The sequence below is a fragment of the Malus sylvestris genome, chromosome 7 (genome assembly GCF_916048215.2).
Source record: "Malus sylvestris chromosome 7, drMalSylv7.2, whole genome shotgun sequence".
Lineage (NCBI taxonomy): Eukaryota > Viridiplantae > Streptophyta > Magnoliopsida > Rosales > Rosaceae > Malus > Malus sylvestris.
This window is the reverse complement of record NC_062266.1, coordinates 34,345,411-34,357,729: the sequence shown is the minus strand read 5'-3', so window position 1 is coordinate 34,357,729 and position 12,319 is coordinate 34,345,411. Positions and strand designations below refer to the sequence as shown.

The 12,319-nt window shown below is 32.7% G+C and overlaps 1 protein-coding gene across 1 annotated transcript; it reads left to right on the top strand.

The window, feature by feature from the left end:
- Positions 1–6,068: 6,068 nt before the first annotated feature.
- Positions 6,069–11,984, top strand: LOC126630318 (cyclic nucleotide-gated ion channel 1-like). Its single transcript, XM_050300401.1, has 8 exons — positions 6,069–6,127; positions 7,869–7,890; positions 9,273–9,659; positions 9,761–9,952; positions 10,423–10,727; positions 10,852–10,963; positions 11,081–11,410; positions 11,523–11,984. Exons 1-8 carry the CDS (start codon positions 6,069–6,071, stop codon positions 11,982–11,984), a joined length of 1,869 nt encoding a protein of 622 aa, XP_050156358.1.
- Positions 11,985–12,319: the final 335 nt, after the last annotated feature.

The following is a 12,319-nucleotide window of genomic DNA, read 5'->3' as shown; positions in this document are numbered from 1 at the left end:
GCGCCACATAGGCTTGGTAGTTTTTAGAGTCAACAGTTATATAAGGGGATGTGATATCCACACATCTCATTTTACTTCTCACACATATTTTTAATTTTTGACCGACGGTTTGAATGAATTAAAGAAGATCAACAAACAAAAATTATCAATGAGTGTTTGAAAAGTAAAATGAAATAAGTGGATAGCACATCTCTATATAAAAGACCTACGTCACATCACATTGGAAGACCTACATCATATAAAAGACCTACTCCAACTTAATCAACACCTTTGTTTCATTTTCCACGTCGGTGGGTCACCCTGAACCCCTCAAACAATTAACCAATAAACCTTTCCACTTTGGTGGGTCACCCTGGACCCCTCAAATAATTAACAAATAAAACTTCATGCTTTTCATTGTGCATCTTTACTATTTTGTTCCAAGAAGTGATGAAACAAAAAGTTGAGGATTGAACAATGTTTTTACGTTATCTTTAAGAAGATGATACGTAATTTTTTTTTCTTTAATATATATATATATATATATATATATATATATATATATGGTAATATCTACACTAAAAAGTATAAGAGTGAGTTAAATTTCACAATGAATTAGCTGTAATAATTTTGTTCGAGTTTGCCTTTGGCAAGAACTAAACCTAAGATTTCTCACTTAAAAATAAAGAAAAATATCATTATACCGTAATATTAAGTAGTGAACATATATATTCTTAAATTACTGTAAATATATAATAATCATCTGACTTATAGAACACTTTTTAATAATCTAAAGATTCTAATTTCCATTATTTTTTCATGTTTTTATGTTTTGATTTATTTTATTATTGACAACTACTTAGTGGATAAGAGTTTACGTATGTTGAAGAAATTCATTTGTTGGTGCAGTGGAACGTTCGGTTTTTTTTTTGAACAAACGATATTATCTATACTAAGAGGGTATGGATGAGTTAAGCCTCACAATGAGTTAGCAATAATGTGGTTCAAATTCAATTTTGACGATAATCAAATCTAAGATCTCTCACTAACAAGTGAAGAAAAATCTAAGGTCATCTCTAACCAAGCCGGCCAAAGGGCTATAGGCTAAAATATAGCCTGTTTTTGACACAAAACCCATCTCCAATGGAGGGCTAGGCAAAAAAAATTTGGGATCCACAAGGCCAAAATATAGTCAAATGGCCAAAGGGCTAGGCAAACATAGTCATCCAGCCAGTCCTGAAAGTTGGGCTCAACTGTGCTGCTAGCTGACGTCATGTAACCTTTTTTTTAAGACGAAATTTAAGAAATTTTTTTTTTAAATTCTAATTTTTCCTATAAATACCTAAGCAATTTCTACACAATTTCTCACATTCTTTTCACCATTCCATACTATCTTACCTCATTTTAATGTCTAAGTTGGTAATATGCAAGTAAAATTAAAATATTTAATAACATGAAACTTAAAACAACATTTAGCGACAAGTGGACCTCAAAATATGTTCAAAAATCTTATTTTAATATGGTAATTTAATTCAATTAACCGATAAAATTAAATAAAAAATTTTAAATAATAAATTATTGAGGAGGCTAAAAAATAACCCCCCTCCAATTGGAGATTGTATATAGATATGGTATGACACTGTTCATTAAAAAATAATTTCTTATAGGGCTATAATCTGGATGAGAGCTAAAAGTAGCCCCTTTCTCCAACCGAAGGGGGGCCAAAGAGCCATGTTTAGCCCTATAGTCCTGCAAGAAACTATTTTTTAATGAATAGTCTCATACCATATTTTATACCATCTCCAACCAAGAGGGCCAAAGGGCCAGATGCCAAAACATAGCCTGTTTGACAGAAAACCCATCTTCAACCGAATGAGGCTATTTTTTAGCCCCATTAATAATTTATTATTTTAATTGAATTAATATAGTTGATTGAATTAAACTACCATATTAAAATAAGGATTTCAGACATATTTTGAGTGCCACTTGTCGCTAAATGAATAAGCCTCCGGATTTCTTATCTTTATATAATGAAACTGATGTGAAAAATTGAAATAAAATGAGGTAAGATAATATGAAATGGTGAAAAAGATGTGAGAAATGATGTAGAAATGACTTAGGTATTTATAGGAAAAAAAATTTCGTCTAAAAAAAATCAAATTCAACAGTAACCGGACATTAACTAGCATGGGTTCAAGCTAGTGCAAAAGGGTTGGCTGGCTCATTTTAGCCAGCCTGCTGGTCTGGTGGGGTTCATAAGCTCTTTGGTCTAGTCTTCGGTTGAAGACGATTTTTGTGTCAAAACAAACTATATTTTGACATATGATCATTTGACCAAGTCAGTTATAAATTGCCTAAGAGCTTAAATTTGCCTTCGGCTTGTTTTTTTTTTTTTGTTTTTGACAAAAAAAAAAAGAAAAAAGAAGAGGAGTAGTTTACGTTGAAGTCTTAACTTTATTTTATGACTACTTGACTTAAATAGTTATTATATTGCTATGATACAGCTGGCGGTAAGTGTGAAACCAACCAAACGAGCACGAGTCATTATTTTTCTGATGTTAATTTGATGTTATTGTCCTTCACTCTTTGTGTAGAAAATTGCAAGCAATTAAACCCATGAAACAGACTCAGATATTTTGATGCACTTGAGGTGACAAATGAGGTGACGTAGGTCTTTTAATATGAGGTGACGTAGATCTTTTATATGACGTAGGTCTTTTAATATGAGATGACGTAGATCTTTTATATGACGTAGGTCTTTTAATATGCGGTACCAACATTGTAGAGAGATGTCTTTGTGTGAACAAAATTTGATTCACACGATATTCCTACAAAATGACTTGCGTCATATAAAAGACCTACGTCACCTCATATAAAAAGACCTACGTCATATAAAAGGATAAACTTAAATTCAGTTGTCTTGTCTTAAAAAAAATGACAATGCAGCCAGCAGCTTCATTGTTATTCTATGTGATTCAAACTTTTACGTAGCTATTTGTCAACAGTTTTGAATATACCGCTACGATAATATTATCATTACATAGAAGTTCTCGTCTAAGAGAGTATTGAGTATTTCCTAGGCTGAACAGAACCCTCATCCAAGTGGATCCAATAGATTAGAGCCATTGCCATCTCACGTAACAGGATAAAGGACAATCTCAATTGAAAGAAAAAGGCAAAACCCAAAACCATTTATTCAGTAAATAATCAAGACCTTTTTTTTTATTTTTTTTTATTTTACAAATAATAAAAGAATCCATATATGCTCATAGCAACGATTCAGTTTGGGAACGAAAATATTATATTCATATCCATAACTATAAAAATTAATCATATTCATAACAACAAAATAACCTTGGGTATTATCCATAATTATACTCACTGGATAACAAATTCTCTACTGGTTAATAGTTATATCTATCTTCGTCAATACAAAAAATATATTCATTCAATTGACACATTATAATTTAATAAATATTAATTTTATCATCAAATATTTGATGTATAAAATAATTTTAAACAATTGAGTTACAAAATACTTTTTAATAATCTAAAGATTCAAAATTTCCATTATTTTTTCATGTTTTGATTAATTTTATCATTGACGATTATTTGGTGGATGGGAGTTTACGTGCACGACGACTTTTCTTTTCTTTGGAAACAGTTGACGACTTGCGTTAGGTAGTTATTATGTTGCTATGATTACAGCTGGCGGTAGCTACATGTGAAACCAACCAAACGAGCATAAGTTCAGATTTTTTTAGGAACTTTAACGAAAAGTTTTCGATATTGTTTATTTTAACGAAAAATCATATTTTTCTACTAAAAAGTCAATCTTGGTACCATTTACTTTATCATTTATTTTGTCCTTATCATGAAAACTCAAAATTTTCAAGCCATTTTCATTAGTTTTTTTTTTTTTCTGATGTTGATGTGATGTTATTGTCCTTTGTGTAGAAAATTGCTTGGCTGTTCATACAGGTGAGCAATTAAACGGATTAGGATCATTTCTTGAGCTTAGGAGGTTGAGCTTCCTGAGCAAATCACACGGATCATTATATCAAAATTCAACGGTTCTGTCAAAGAGAGATTCTTCATAAATTATTTGTCATCTTACAATTCAACGTTAATTTTTATGTTAACATTATAGATATTATGCTGAAAATATAAGGTGATAGAGAGTTCATAAAAAATCTTACTTTTGAGAGATGTCTTTATGCGAACAAAATTTGAATTCATACAATACTTGGCTTTTCCCACATAATCTATTAATCGTTTTGAATTTGTCTAATTTTTTATAAAATTGATATATAGACCGTTAATATTTTTTTTGTTTCTTCTTTCAGTAAATGGACACCATATATTCATTAGAAGCCATTAATAGGCTAGAAAGGAAGCTTCTTTCTCAATAAGATCACAAACAATAGTAGGAGTTTCATGTAACCAAGTAAAATCACCACCGGAGTGGAGAGCAAAACGAGAAAGTCTATAGTTTAACCAAAAAAAAAAAACGAGGAGCAAGTCTAAGAGCAAGTTGGCCTGGAGGGGGATGTGGGTCGCAGTAGCTCCAGCAATTAATGACAACAATTGCTTCACATCTTCAATGATATGTCCCAATAAAAAAGTTATGAAATGAGAACTACAAGAAAATGTTTCAAATTGAGTGTCAAATAGGTGTTCTCAGATCCTATATATATAGGTTAGAATTTAGGAACACACGTTTTTGATAAATATATTGACACTCATTTGTAATTATTTCAACAACTCGAACGATTTATATTTTAGTACACCATTCATAGATCATTTTTACAAAAAAGTTAGACAAATTCAAAACCGTTCAGAATTTCATTTGTAGTTAATAAAATAGACGAATACGGTTTTACAAAGAAACACTAAATTTAATCAAACGGTTATATGATTTCAGATATGGGTGATTTTTGGTTCATATGACGATTGGATCATTAAAATACATTACAAAATGAGGCTCATAAAAACGTGCGTCAAAAGTATGTGTCCCCGAATTCTAACTTATATATATGGACACATTTTTTTTCACCAGAAATTTTATATGAATCCATATAATAGCACTCTACATCCAACTTTACACCGAATTAAAAAAAATAAAAACCAAAATCTAATGTCGAAACAGATGAGAGAACATGGAACGACGTGGGAAGATTTCGTTGCTCTTTTTGTCCATCGAATCAACCCCTGCGTTGAGGTCTTCAAAAAGATTTTGTTTAATTCCAACGGTTTCAACTTTTTATACTGGGATTCGTGTTCGGTTAACAGAAAAGTTTCGTTGACCAAAAAAAAAAACAGAAAAGTTTCGATTTGTTCTGTATTTTGACATTAATGAACAAATAACACATGCGGTGCTATCTAAGCTTGGGACTTGGATTCATATTTGGTTTTTGAATTGTGCTCCTGCTGCTAAACATGTCATAGAGCATTCTTGCTATAATTTTTGTCGAATACTAAAAGAAAAGTTATGTTTCTACTAATCGGGTTATAATAAAATCCGGAAGCCATTGCTTGAATATTTTCATTTGTGTATTTTCGGGGATTTCAACTATTAATGGGGGTTGTCTCGCAATGCTTATGATATTTAACAAAAACTTAGATGGTAATTCGATTTTTTAACAAAAACTTATGGAGTGGGCTCTCAGAAAGTGTGTCAAAAATTTGTCCTTATTAAGGTGAGAGAGAAGAGGGAAGCATATGAAACTATTATATTAATTTCGGTGAGCACTTGATGTATAAGTAAGAATCTAACACCATATCTACTAAGATATTAAACTACGTATACTGCAAAAAGACTTACGTCATATTAGGACTCATGTCATATAAGAGGACTTACGTCATGTTAAAAAGACCGATGTAGTATAAAAAGACATTGAATTCAGTTGTCTTTTAAGAGAATGGCAATGCAGCTAGCAGCTTCAGTTTCTGCCAATCAACTCACATGCTAGCTCTCTGCATGCTATTCTCTCTCCACCTTGTAAACTGAAGGTCTCGTTGTAGCTATATTTAGGTAATCTTTTTTACTCATCCTCAAGGCCATTGAGTACATATATATTTGAGTTATTATGAGTACAAACGTCAAAAATACTTCAGATGAGGAGAACCCGGCAGTAGAGAAAACCAGGTTCGTACTCTCTCTCTGCTCTCTGGTCCTGTCTATCTCCCTCAAAGTATAGCTTATGGACTTGATTTGAAGTTTAAATGAAATCGTTGCCTTTCAAATATAATAAAACCTTCTTTATCAATTAAAATATAGTAAAAAAATAATTTTATCTTCTATCACAAAATAAAATCATAGACAGTAAAATAAATTTACACAAACAAAATTTTACATTTTTTTTTTCAAAACCTCATTCAAGGATGATCCTAATATCCTCTAATTTTGGAATAAAATATAAAAAAGAAAACTTCTCTCTAATCCACGTTTCTTTTTTTCCCTTTTTCCTTCCCATTTTAAAATAAAATTAAAAATTATTTTCACACATAAAGTGTGGGGCATATGCTAGTATATATATAAGGACGAGATTTCTATTTTTTTTTTAAACAAAGTGGATTATACGCTCAACCGTTACATTTGTTTTAATGAGATCGTGTGTCTAGTATTAAGGTATGCCTTATAATCTTATCTAAAATCTGTTTGCCCTCTCAATGGAGAAGAGCGATGTCGGCTCCAACTAGGGCCTCGATCGACCACGTTGCGAAAGCAAGAATAATCCCAAATGTAAAGAATCGCGCAATCTGTAGAATGGGTTCAACGATTTGGGTTTTTTTCCCTCCAAATTCTAATATCTGTTCAAATTGACTCCCCAATTACTGAAAAATAGATTGGAAGGCTGAGAAAAAAAAATGGGGATCTTGATTTATTTATTTATAGTTTTCTAGAGAAATGGGTTCAAGGAAATGGGATTGTTGGTTTTTCATTTTTATATATGACTTTGCTCAACTTGTATAGAACTGCTAATTTCTCCACTGAATTTTAATTTTATCGCTAAATTTTTATAAATAGTTAATTTCAATTTTCATTTATCTTGGCCAAGCGGATAACAAAGACAACTTTATGACGGCAAAAAGGTATTTTTGTTTTTGTAAAACAAGCGCAAAGCTAATACTTTGTAACTACGAATTAAACTCCCATAACCAATTCAAACAGAAAGTGTATGGTGCCAACTAGCGGAAAAGAAGAAGAGAAGAAAAAAAAAACAATATGTTGTCCACATTAGGGATGAAATTATTTTATCACCCTTAAACATTTGCCATATGACCAAAATAGATAGAAAATTGGATGGAAAATCCTAAAATTTAACATTGGGGAAATTGGCTAATTATAAAATTTTAGAGGGATAATGGACTAAAATTAAAGTTCAGGAAGAAACTAGTAGCTCTATACAAATTCATAAGGAAAGATTTACAAATAATATATATATATATATATATATATAGAGAGAGAGAGAGAGAGAGAGAGAGAGAGAGAGAGAGAGAGAGAGAGAGAGAGAGAGAGAGAGATAGATAGGATCAAGGGACAAAGATTTTGATAAACATTTTTACACTCCTTTACAACCTTTAGATCTTGTAACATTCAAAGGTCTTGATTAAGAGTTATGTAGAGGATTTTAAAGATTAAATGTGGTATAAAGTTATAATTAATAAATTAATAAAAGTTTAAACTAAGAAAAGAATAAAAACTGAGGGAATAATCCTGCAAACATAAGGATGAAGCGAAAATGGTCGTCTTGGATGAAAATGCAGAAGCACGACCATCTGAATTGCTTCGTCCAACCCCAACACCTCAAATTCCTATCACTCACACTATCAAACTTAGTATCGTTCCTTCAATTGATTGATACAAAATTTTGATATAAAAGCAGATCAAGTATCAATCTGCTTCAAGTATTCGTTCCTCGCTTTTTCATTAAATTGACAAAACTAAACCCTAAATCAACAACTCTCACTGCCTCCCTCAAATTTTTTTTTTACAATTAAATCTGAGTGTGGATTTTAAATAGAATCAAAGAGGTTTTTGGGGTTTTTACCCAAAGATGAGTACGAAGACTCAAAAGACTTGAAGGTATTTTGCACAAATCAATGGAGGCCTTTGTGCGCAAGGTTGTCTTCCTCATATCAAATCTTATTTATTTTTCTAGTTTTTATTCTTTTTCAATGTTAATTATAATCCACGTAAGCATTCAAGTCATTGAATGATTCATTGAAGACCCTTAGATGGTATGTAATCTAACGGTTTAAAAAGAATGTGAAAATGTTTGTCAAAATTTTTGTCCCTTGATCATGTCCTATATATATATATATATATATATATATATATAGGAATCCTTTAAGTAAGGGATCCCTATTTTTTTTATGGGAATTAGTTGTGGGCCCACACCTAATCGAACTTCAATAATTCGGATCGTTTATTTTTCAAGTTGCACCTCATAGATTATCTTTACAAAATATTAACTAAATCGAAAATATTTAAGACATCTAATTGAGTTCAAAAAAATTAACGAATACTTTGTTCTATAAGAAACAATGAAATTTCATCGTAATAATTAAATACGCAAAATGGTTTCGGATTGAATTGAATTTTTGTAAGGATGATCTATGAATTGAGACTTACAAAATAGACGGTTCATATTGTTAAAGTTCGATGTGGAGTGAGTTCCACAACTAATCTCTAAATTTTGAAAAAAAATTAAGAATCCCTTTGCATAAAGGGTGTGTGTGTGTGTGTGTGTGTATCATCTAGAATATCAAAGTGAGATTTGGCCCTTTTTTTAATAAAGTACTTTTCAGTATTTTCTTGTGTAGTGAAAATTTCTAAAATATTTTGGTAATACTCTTATTTCATTTAGGCTTCTTGTGGTGGTCTCCAACTGTTCACATGATTTATATTTGATAATTATTTCAAATATATAAAGGTATTGTAGTTAATTTTGTAAAATTGTTGTTCAATTATCATTATTCATTATTATTTTACTTTATGCAAGGACAGATACTTGTTTTACTGTTTTACCGAAGAATGTCTGAAATATACCTAATAGCTGCCATCACAGTCAGATTTATGTCTGATTTATCTTGTTTAATCATTTAGCTCGAGGGGCTCATATTAGGGTGAATGCATATGAATTTCATTTGTTGTTTGTTGCATGTTTCCCAGAAATGTTGTAGAACGTTTAAAGGAGATTTGTGACGTGCGGCAGGGGCCTTACCTTGCAACGTGGAACACTGTAGTTTGTTGCATGTTTCCCAGAAATGTTGTAGAACGTGTAAAGGAGATTTGTGACGTGCGGCAGGGGCCTTACCTTGCAACGTGGAACACTGTATTTGTGGTATCATGTGTATTTGCTGTCTCTCTGGATCCTCTGTTTCTTTACGTTATGATCATCGATCAGGATAAAAAGTGCCTTTACATGGATAAAAAGTTGAGAATTATTGCTCTTCTTATGCGATCACTCACAGATGTCATTTTCCTGGTGCATTTTATATGTGAAATTTGTGCTTGTTTTCAAAAGGGAAAGAACAAAAAGTCGGGGACATGTGTGGCGAATACCCTGAAAAATGGACCCTCCGCATGGGAGGAAGAAACGAATGAAAATTCAAGTACGAAATCGTGGTTATCCATCATATTTGACGTTTTGGCTCTTGTTCCCCTCCCACAAGTAAGAGAGATGAACCATACTCCTTTTTTTTTGTTTTTGCGCTAGCTGAAATTGATGGACGTCTATATTCTAAACCTTATTGATCTTTTAATTTTCTGCAGCTGCTAATACTGGTTTACCCAATGCAACGCTCAGGTTTTGTAGAACACCAAAAGCTTGTGAATGTGTTTCTTCTCTGTCAATATGTTCCGAGGTTTTCTCGAATTCACCTATCGGCCAAGGTATTCAAAATGACTAATGGGATATGGGCTAAAAGTCTATTCAACTTGTTTCTCTACATTATTGCCAGTCACGTAAGTTTCACCTCAATTATCATTATATTTTAATACTTTTGTAATTACTAATGTTGGTTTATGGATGCTGTTTTTTTATTTTTTATTTTTTTAAGGCGGTAGTGTAGAAATATGACTCCTTAAATTAATCATGTACAACGTTTACAATATAAATAGGTTTGAGAAAACTCATATGTGGTAGGAATCTTAAATTAATTACAATGAATATTACATTTTTTTAATTACGGAGAAGATTATGTATGAATTAATTTTAAGGAAAACTAATGAAATAGCTTGAAAACTTTGAATTTTAACGAGAAAGACAAAATAAAGAGTAAAGTGAATAGTACCAGGATTGACTTTTTAGTGTAAGAATGTGGTTTTTCGTTAAAGTGAACAGTACCAGAATCTTTTCGTTAAAGTTCCCTTAATTTTATTCTATCAAGTTGACTAATTATCTAGGGTTTTGTGTTTGAATGTTATGGATTTAGATACTCGGAGCTTTTTGGTACCTCTTTTCTATTCAACGAGAGGTATCATGTTGGTACGAGGCTTGTGTAAATCATAGTATAGATCCCAGGGGATGTGTGAATGCTTTCTACTGCGATAGTCAAAGTACTACTGCAAGAAATATAACATTTCTAAACGAGCATTGCCCATTGGATACTTTAGATGGTGCTTTACCTCCATTTAACTTTGGAATATTTCTCGATTCCCTTAAGAATCGAAACACGGAGCATTCAAAGTTCGTAAAGAAGTTCTGGTACTCTTTCTGGTGGGGTCTGCGAAATCTAAGGTTCATAGTATATCCATTGACAATCAACAATTTTTAGAAAATATATAGTGAACAAAATTTTTGGGGTTATCTGATTCGGCAAACATTGTCTAATATGATATCTTGTACCTATAAAATTTTGCAGTAATTTTGGGACAAACTTGGCAACAAGTACGTATGTGTGGGAAAATATGTTTGCAGTTCTCGTTTCTGTCATTGGCTTGCTACTGTTTACATATCTCATTGGAAACGTGCAGGTTGGTATATTGAATCTCTCTGTAAATTAACTTTTAACAATTTTCCCATGTTTGGGAGTTGGGACACGGGAGATCGTTCTGAGTATATTAGTAGTTGTTTAATTTGTGGCGAGTCAGACTTTCATGCAGATGGAAGCTACAAAAACAGAAGAGATGAGACAAAGAGCTCTAATAATAGAGGAAGCTTTAAGAGACAAGGGGAAGAGAAAAAAAATTGCAAAAGGAGACGATGGGATAAGGCAGAAGATTGGGAGCAAGAAGCTAGATGTATGCAAGTGGATACAAGACAATAATTTCCCTGATGATATCAAGCAAGAAATCATGACGAGCCTAGTGCAAGCTTTGAAAAATGACAAAGATGCTGATGTCCACAACCCATTCCTAATTCTTCCCTATTTTACCAAAAGATCTGTAAAACGCTTTCTTTTCATGGGTACACTTAGAAAAGTATGTTCTTCAAAACTCGATCTCTGTTCATCTATTAATTGCATCCATTTTCACAGCAATGTTGGTCTGATGATATGTATCTGTGCGTGCGTGCGCATGTGTTATTGTATAGGTAAATAAGCTTAAGGACATGAATCAAAAAGTGTTGACGTTGATATGCGACTATCTGAAGCCAGTGACGTACAGTGAGAACACCTTCGTTTTTCGAATGGGAGATCCACTCGATTGCATGCTGTTCATTATCAAAGGGACAATGTGGACCTACGCGTCATCGAGTGACAGTCATGCTGGGCAAGGAATCTCATCAATGTCCATCAAGTCCCTCGGGAAAGGTAACTTCTACGGGGAAGAACTTCTCGATTGGGCATCAAACTGTTTCACCGAAGTTCCAGTCTCCAGCAAACATGTTAAAACTCGGACAAAAGTAGAAGCATTTGTGCTCATGTCCCAGGACTTGGAAACTGTAGTCTCAAGCCAACCATATTGGGAATGTAACAATCCTGAAGAGGTGGCACTTGCTACCATCCGTCATTTCCGTACCAAGGCACAGCGACGCCTGCCCCGGCCGGAATAGCGGATGTCAATGGTGAGAGCTTACCATCGACAACAGGCAATTCTTATCTTGAGAATCGTCACGGTTGAGACGCTCAAATTATGGCCAAGAGTCCCATACACAACTCTAGCTGAGTACATATCGTATAGCTATGGCCGCGAATCAATAGTGTTGATATTTAGCCAGGGTAGCGTTTCTATGTTTATATATTGATCATGTGCAATCTAAACCTTATATATAAAGACTGCTTGATGTTAGATATGTTCTGGGAAGCAAACAAAAAGACATAGCACAAGTGGTTTAAGTAATTAAGCCAACTGCAAGTGTTTTATTGATGGTTTTTAAATAAAAATAAC

Excerpts from the sequence above, each read along its gene's own strand:
- LOC126630318 (XM_050300401.1), top strand. The coding sequence starts at position 6,069 with ATGAGTACAAACGTCAAAAATACTTCAGATGAGGAGAACCCGGCAGTA. Across the intron at positions 9,660-9,760 it reads CTCTTGTTCCCCTCCCACAA|CTGCTAATACTGGTTTACCC; the intron begins GTAAGAGAGATG and ends AATTTTCTGCAG. Across the intron at positions 10,964-11,080 it reads ATCTCATTGGAAACGTGCAG|ACTTTCATGCAGATGGAAGC; the intron begins GTTGGTATATTG and ends GTGGCGAGTCAG.